Below are 9499 nucleotides of genomic sequence, written 5' to 3' on the forward strand. Positions count from 1 at the left end.
GACCTTGAACGTCCAACAAGAATCGGACCATATACTCCCATCCAGCAGGAGAAGGAATACGCAAGCCAACAGGGACCAGACAGCACGCACCAACCCACCGAGAACATCGCGCCCCTTAGAAGACACGAGAAGACCCAGTCACCCAGCGAGAGCCAAGTAACATCCTTGTTTAGGTCGCTGAGACCCCGCCCAACATGAATCTGCAGCCGTTAACCAACGTAGACCATTTGGACACACACACACGCTCATTCACTCATATTTAAATCATATACATTTATGTATAAACAGAAATGATCTGACTTGTACCTTTATGCATACTATAAAATATTTTTTTTATTCCTGTATTTAGAATTCTACATTCATTTTTATTCCTGTATGTAATTTTTTTATTTCTTATTTAAAACCATGTAACATATTAAATTTTATACATACATTTAAGGAAACACTAGCACATGGCATTGCATTTTGAATTTTTATTTAACCACTGTTTAAACTTTCACTTTTATTGTCACGGTACATGTCCTTATATTCTTTGTATCCAAAACAACACCCCTAAGCTGTTAATCCCTAGACTAACCAGTACCCATACCTCAAGGTCATACTTCCCACACGATGAAATAAATAGGCCGAAAGGCCAGATTGTAAGGCAGTAGTCGCTTGATAATGCCATAAGGCGAAACAGCTGTCGCGACAAAATTCAATAAATGGAAGAAGGAAGTCTGCATATTTTTCACCAGAAATTGACGAACGAGAATCGGAAAAAACTTCGTCGGTATGAAGATACCTGCAAGAAACTTATTGATGCCACTAAAGCAATTGCTTTTAACAAACATTGTATAAAAGAAAAACTATGCCCTAACAGTATATATATAATATATATATATATATAATATATATATATATATATATATATTTATATTTAGACAGATGAAGTACGTTTACCTGATTATAACCTTTTATTGAAAGAACATCTCAAATTAAGGTATATACTAGCCTAGTTTTTTTTTTTTTTTTTCATTTAGGGTATCTGAAAAGCCTCCCCGCTTTTATACCTTCCCGTTCTTTCATGTGAGAAGTAAATCAACTCTTTAAAACGAGTTACGATCTCCCCTAAGCCTAACGTGAAGGGTATTGTGAAAAGCTCTTTAGGGTAGGGGTTTAATTTTTTTTATCATAACCAATCTACTGTGTCTGAACTCTCTCTCTCTCTCTCTCTCTCTCTCTCTCTGTCTCTCTGTCTCCTCTCTCTCTCTCGTCTCTCTCTCCTCCTCCTCTCTCTCTCTCTCTCTCTCTCTCTATATATATATAAATATATAAAATATATTTATTATTATATATTTTATAATATATATTATATACATATATATATATACAACAAACATATATATGATATATATGTGTGTGCATATATATATACTATATATAACATATCCATAGTATATACATGTGATTATAATCATTTTATAAAAGTCGAAACTGGTCAGGACCTACACCCAATCTCTCGTATTTTCATCACCTGTAGTAGTGTGTATATATGGATATATATATATATATATATATATATATATATATATATATATATATATATATATAGAGAGAGAGAGATGAGAGAGAGAGAGAGAGAGAGAGAAGAGAGAGAGAGAGAGAGAGATTAGAGGAATATACCTCTACGGAATTCTCAATTCAAATTTCATCTCCAATTTTTAAATGCTTGAAAGGTTCCCCATAAACCTGAAACCTTTAATAATACCTAAAAGTCCCTCATGATAGGCCTAGGTCCCTCGCTCAGAGTTCTCTGCTTCTACAGCAGAACTATTTTCATAATTAATGAAAAGCTTTTATGGAGAGCATTTAGAGGATATATTTATTTCACCCATACAAACTGACTGGTTATATATATGAAACCAAACAGGAAACGGGATTGCTATTTTTTCTCAAAGCCCTGTATGTAAGGCTTTTTCATCGCCATATATATAAAAAGACATAAATACGGTTCCTTTTATGAACGAAAGTCATTTACGGGAAAGATCAAAGTGCGTATAGTGTACAAGACTCCTATAATACACATTATAAGGGGCTTCACCTGACCCACCTTTCGTTCGGAGAGAGCAAGGCCGCACGTTCCCCCCCTCGCACCCCTCCATGCCGCAACCCCAAACCTTTCCCACCCCATGTCCCTACTTTAATTAGCGTACGAGAAAAAAATCGTCCACACACTCTAATGTAAGATAATTAATTAAACAGCCTCTCCGGGAGAATAGAAACTGGTTACCCATAGATATCGGCTCGGTGTTAACATTTAAAGGGAGAGAGAGAGGAGGAGGAGGAGAGAGAGAAAGAGAGAGAGGATCCCTGCTGTCGTTGCCGGCATTGCGTTTGTTTTAGTGTTAATTTTCGTGTTGTTGTTAAGCGAACCAGAGGCACGCAGGCAGGTATAGGAGCCTGTTAGCGATGTGTGGCATAGATGGGAGTATGAAGGGATGGTTGCTCCGGTGGAGGAGGAGGAAGAGAGGGAGAGAGAGAGAGAAAAAAAGAGAGAGCCTGGTGGAGTGAGACTAAGGTCGGGTGGCCATTCTCACACAGAGCTCCCAGGCATCAACAGTTCGCCCGCTCGACTCTCGCCCGCCTGGGTCTTCTTCTTCCTTGTGTAAGCGGAGCGAGGAAGGAAAACAAACAGACCACATCTGACACTACTATTTGTGTTACCGTTTCTCTTACTCGCTGTTACGTAATGTCATCTATTGCAGTGTCAGTTTTTGTGGTGACTGTTTCGTGACACAGTAGGAAGAACGAAACGGCATTGGATTTGTAACGACGAAATAATGTAGGAATTTATGTTATGAAAAGCTGAGATTCTTGTTATGACCGGTGTAGAGATATATGAATATCTTGTCAGTGTTTCAGTGTTTGACAGAGGTGACTTCGTGTGATAGCAAATGCTGTTTTATATTAAGATGTATTTATTCGGACAACAATATATGTTAAAGATATTCAAGAAAATATTCTGTATTTAGTTACATGTATGCATAATATTTGTGCACGAAATATATATGGATATGTTAACACAATTTTACATAACGAACACAGACACAAATGTACACGCACATACACACATTATATATATTATATATATATATATATAATATATATATAATATATATATATATATATATAGACACGTTAAAAGACAGTGTGAAAATAGTCAATCCATAGTTAATATTTGTTTGTTCAGATGTGCATTGTTGCGAACTGATAGTTTCAGTTTGTTTTTTCTACAGATATCAGAAAAGAAATATATTAAATGACACCAGAAAATGAATTATCCAATTAACGATTCCAGTAAAGGCCCATAACATTACTTTAGATAAAATCGGTATTTTTGAAAACTCCTCCAGTAATGTTATCCGTTTTCAACAAAATGGAAACTTCCTAGCTCTTAGAACCATATCTGTTATCAACAAAAGGAAGGAGAGTTTGTGAATAACTTCCTGCTACTTTGTGATTGATCAACTACTGACTGTGGCCACATAGGCATAGAAAAAAAAGTCTTTATATTGCATTCGTCTACTCCTGGCCCAGCATCATGACGGAATCCAGGTCACGTGATGGAAGTACCCCGTGTCAGGGTCAGCGGTCACAGCGTGGCTGGTGAGGTCTACCCGGATCTTGTCGATGGCAGAGGTAAATACTAAGAAAATGTAACACATCTGTTTTTGTTGTTAAAGTTATATTATATATATATATATATATATATATAGTATATATATGATATATATAATATATATGTGTGTGTGTGTGTGTGTGTGTGTGTGTATGTATGATAGTAACATCGAATCTCGTCGCTGGTAGTGGTGCTGATAACGATGGCAGAAACGGCTTAATTTTGTCGTACTACAGAACTAATGACGCTTTAGTCTATCCTTAGACAAAAACTATTTAATACTGCATGCCTTATAGTACTAATGACTATGGCAATGGCAAAAACGGTATAATGTTATCAATTGTATTGTAGTCATAACGCTCTAGCCTATCCTTAGACAATTGTTATTTAATAATACTGCATGCCATTAATAACGATAGGCACGAAAACAACAATAGAATTTTAGCGTTAGTACTACAGAACTAATAATGCAGTAGAGTATCCTAAGACACTCATTATTTAATACTAATAGAAGTGGCCTCAAAAACGAATATATTTTCATCATTAGTACTTCAGACCTAATAATGCTATAACCGGTCCCAAGGCAATCAGTATTTAATACTTCAAGCTATCCACAATGTTTCCAGTTATTGTACCCATTCAAAGCTTTTTTTTTTCTGTCATCAAACTCTCCCTTTCCAAAACAACACTGGCGTGCTTGAGCAATAACACTTTTTCCTTGAGCAACAACAATCTCCCGTGTTGTTTCTCCTTAACGCCGCGTTTTATTGCTACTCTGGGAATCAAGACTTTTCCCCTGGCCTTTAGCACGATGAATCTATGACATTTGGGTTACAAACTCCACCTCCGGCTGTCCTCCCCTTACCGACCAACCCAACCCTCACCCCACCCCGCCACCCCACCAACCTCCCCTTCCCCACATTAGACAGACAGACAAACGGATTCTCTCTCTCTCTCTCTCTCTCTCTCTCTCTCTGTAGATCTGAACACTTCCCAGTCTTCAGATGGGCGTTTTAATTTAAGAGCAGAAGTTCCGTTTATAGGCATTTATGCTTTGTATGTACGCTTTGCACGAGCCCGCACGCACACACACATACACGTATATATATATATATATATATATATATATATATATATATATATATATATAGATATATATATATATATATATATATATATATATATATATATATATATTATATATATAAAGGTAAATAGTATAAAGCCGCGAAGGAAAGTGAAACACTTACCTTCGTGGCTTACACGCATATATATATTATCACTCTAACACGTGATTCGTTAATCACATCTCCACAAGTAACCCACACACATGCAAACACAAATACATAGTATATATACTATATATAGTATATATTGTATGTGTATGAAATTTTATCAAGCATAAAATATTTACTTCCACAAATACGATGTACTTGCAACACAGTTCATAATGACCGCTCTATTAATTATACGTGAAATATAAAATACCACCAGGACCTAATTCTGACATTAAAATTGCAAATCATGGACTTTGTAATCCAAGCGGTGCAATTTCAAAATCAGCATTATGAAAAAATATAAGGCGATTAATTTTAATTGGTTGTGTACGAAATTACCAAATCCGCATAATCAATTAATTTTGTTGTTTATTTTTTAAATGTATTTTTCATTTTTGGCTTCCATGGCTTAGATCTGGCTACTCTTTCATATCTTCGTCTTTAGGGAGCTAGTTGTTAGTGTTATTCTTTCCGACGGTTTAAACGTATAGCTAAATACTATGGATCATGTATAATATATATATATATATATATATATAGTATATATATCTATATATATAATATAATATAAAAATATATAATGTATATATATAGATAGTCTCGTTAACTGACAGTGCAAAGATAATTAATCTATATTAATAAACGATCATTGACATCAGAAAAAATAACATTAGTACTCCCAGTCCAGTTTCTGCATAAGCCTACCTAACCACGTTGCCTCCATTTGACCCTGCATACCACTGAGACGTAGTAGACGGGGCATACGAAGGCAAGTAGGGGTATGGTCCTTGGCATCTGAAACTCACACTTCACTCTTGAGATGCTCATCTTCATCTTCGCTCCCGGATTCTTAGCAATCACAACAACAATTGTTTCGTTTTGCGATAGGAGTGGATCCCAGTCTCGAGTGGCCGGATTTATATCTGGGGAAAGTCTTTTGGGGTATTTTACTTTATTAAGGTTGAGAGTGGAATTATGACGTGGATTAGTGGGAATCATCGAAACAGCTTTGGTTTTCCCACTTTAGCTTTCTTTGCAGTTTGTTGTGTGCCAGCATTCTAAAGACATGCATTTTCGAAGATGCAACAAGTGCTCGGGTATAGTGTGTGTGTGTGTGTGTGTGTGTAATATATATATATATTTATATATATATATATATATATATATATATATATATCATATTGTGTGTATATACATATTTGTATACATATAGCTATATATATGTGATTGTAATATATATATATATATATATATATATATATATATATATATATATATATATATATATATATATCTGCCTTTGCATGCAAATACAGTTTCACGAGCGTCTATTGTTTTTCACGTCTGTACGAAACAAATGTTCTGAGAAGGAGAGAGAGAGAGAGAGAGAGAATTATTCACACCCAGCATAAATGTGCAAGACTTTTGTTATGCGTTATTCACACAACAAGAGAACAGCTGAGATATTCGTGGTATCACCCTTTCAATATTGAGCACTGTATATATATATCCAGACATACCTTCATTTGCATCATTATTGAAGTGCTCGTTTAAAAGTTGCACGGAATAACAAAGAGCACCATAGGCAAATTTTATCCACAACTAATTTGTTATAGATTACACGCCATTGCAGAGAGCTATCCTAATGCAATCACTTAATTATCCCGCTTATTTTGGAATAACATTTAGCTCCTATCGTTTCTCACTAAATAGGATTCTTTTGGAAGTTGCTTCGGAAAGTTTTATAAATATTTGTAGATTAAGAATAAGAATTAGAATTTGTTTTAGTTTATGAGAATGAGTTAATTATATATATAATATATTTATATATACACGTTATATATGTATATATATGCACACACACGCACACACACACACACACACACACACCAACACACACACATATATATAAATATATATATATATATATATATACATATATATGTGTGGGTGTGTGTGTGTGTGTGTATTGTATGTTATAATATATATATATATATATATATATATATATATATATATATATATATATATATATGTATATTACAAATATTGTAATATAGGGTCTGTTGGTAGCGCCCTGACCTTTCATTTTCATTTGAGAGACCGGGGTTCGATCCCAATTTAAGTTAAAAGTTTGTGTGTATATGTATGATAGTATATATATCTGTAAATTTTACATTTCTAGGAACAAGGATATTCAGCACATGTTCCTTTGAGCTAGAATTTAGCGAAAGGCTGAAAAAAGTTAAATCAAACACGTAGCAGGCCGAGTAAGATATGGGAATAAAACTGACTGAATTTGCATACGACAGTAAGATTATAGATGGGCCTAGTGCGATCTTTATTGCTAAGTGACATAAATTATGGAACGACCATTGAGGTTATACCTATATAAAATAAATGGCCAATTTGAGAATAATGCCTAATAGAGAATACCTCTCTCTCTCTCTCTCTCTCTCTCTCTCTCTCTCTCACTTGTAAAGAAAGACAGACTTCATCCATTATCAACATAACAAATTGAACCATACTCGTCCGGAATAACATTATGTCGCTGCTAAAATCTATACCATGTCTTCACTTCATGTAATTAAAAAAAATGTTCCTTTTTTTTTTCTTAGTTATAATCACGGAACTCCGTCGCCCTGGGCATCAGCTTTCACGTTTTTTCGTTTCCTTCAAAGATTCCGAGGGGAAATCAAGAAGTTTGGCCTTTCGTCGTTGTCCTTAGCCGGAAATAAGATGAAATAAAAAAATTTTCTCACAAGAAAATATGTACTATATTCTTCAGCAGTTCGTTTTCGTTGCTGTCCTAAATTGAAAGTGAAATTATATATATATATATATATAATATATATATATATATATAATATTATTAATATAATTATATATATATATATATATATGTATGTATGTATTTTTTTTGGTATTTTTGTATATATATATATATATATATATATATATATATATATGTATGTAGTATGTATGTTTTTTTATATATAATTATATATATATTATATAATATATATAAATATATATTATATATATGTATATAAAATATATATATAGAGAGAGTATATTCATCAAAGGTTCGTATGTAGTTCTCGGTATGCTTGTGTTATATTAGTCCTAGAGGCAAGATATGAGGACATCTCTTTAAGCAGAAGCCTGGACTGATTAAGTAAATGAACATTATTAGATTGTATCTCGAGAGGTCTTGTTTGTACGTATCCTTTGCAAGTGTACATTATATATATATATATATATATATATATATATATATGTATATATATATATATATATATATATATATATATATATATATATATGACCGCATGCACATAGGACGTACACACCCGTGTGTATAAATAATACATAAATATATATATGCATGTATTATATATATACATATATATGTATATATATGTGTGTGTGTGTGTGTGTGTGTGTGTGTGTGTGTGTGTGTAACTGAATCACGAAAGTTAGGAACGTGATAAATCCATAAATAAAGAAATACGCCACGAAGGAAATAAGCAACAAAGTATCCCGCGAGACCTTTCGACGTCTCTCGGATACTCCGTTGTTTATTTTCCTTCGTGGCGTATATCTTTATATATATATATATATATATATATATATATATATATATTATATATATATATATATATATATTAATCCGAAACAAAATACTTCATGTAGATCCAGAATCTTGAAGGATCAGCCGCTTTGAGACGAAATCCCAAAATTAATAAAATCAAGCAATATTGAAACGGTAATTAAGGTGTACTAAATATTTTGTGTATTTGTTCGTCCTTGCCTGCCAGTGTGATAAGCTCGAAATATTAAAATATTCAATATTTGTTGTCGTATTTTCTTTTTTGTAAATTACATCGACAACAAAAATACTTACTTCGTGTTCTTTTACAAATTACATCAAGAAGGAAAAAGGTTACACTACGATCAATGTAATGGACCGGGTTCTCCTACAATAATCTCTCCGTAGGGGAGGTAGTGTAGGCATTAATTAAGGTTCTTTGCAGCGTGCCTTCGGTCCCTAGCTGCAATCTCCTTCGTTTCTTATACTGTACCTCCTTTCATATTCTCTTTCTTCCACCCTACTTTCCACCCTCTCTAACAATTGTTTCATAGTGCCACTGCGAGGTGTTACTCCTGTAACACCTTTTAAACTTTTACTCACAATTTTTGTTTTCAGCGCTGAATGGCCCTATAGATTCCTGTACTTGGCCTTTGGCCTAATTCTGTATTCATTTCATTTCAACTACAATAATCCAATACATTTCACCAAAACTTTAGGAAATATCTTGACCTTTGACATGGTTTGAAATTTTCAGACGTTAATGTTTTGTCTGCGTGCCCTCTCGCAGACATCTGCTGTTCTCTGGGTGAGGGCAGATGCCTCTAAGGTCAAAGGTCATTTGACTGTTTAATAATGGTGAAAAACAAAATTTAAAAAATAATAGCAGGAAAACGTTTAAGCATTCTTACGAGAGCTAAGCTTCTGCCACCCTTAATGGCTTCTTATTTGAATGGCAAAGTTGGGAAT

General features: G+C 33.8%; 1 protein-coding gene across 2 annotated transcripts in view; it reads left to right on the forward strand.

Annotated features, from left to right (window-relative positions):
* Positions 1-9499, forward strand: part of LOC135208669 (uncharacterized) — a 51692-nt gene that overhangs the window by 5911 nt on the left and 36282 nt on the right. The window contains exons 1-2 of one of the 2 annotated variants that reach the window (XM_064241099.1): positions 2577-2647; positions 3279-3681. The exons of the other annotated variant lie outside the window; for it this stretch is intronic. Of the exons in view, the coding sequence (XP_064097169.1) occupies positions 3606-3681 (76 nt within the window). The 5' untranslated portion in view covers positions 2577-2647; positions 3279-3605. Of the gene's footprint in view, positions 1-2576; positions 2648-3278; positions 3682-9499 lie in introns of those variants that run through there. 2 annotated transcript variants of the gene reach the window in all.

The sequence above is a fragment of the Macrobrachium nipponense genome, chromosome 35, assembly GCF_015104395.2.
Source record: "Macrobrachium nipponense isolate FS-2020 chromosome 35, ASM1510439v2, whole genome shotgun sequence".
NCBI lineage: Eukaryota > Metazoa > Arthropoda > Malacostraca > Decapoda > Palaemonidae > Macrobrachium > Macrobrachium nipponense.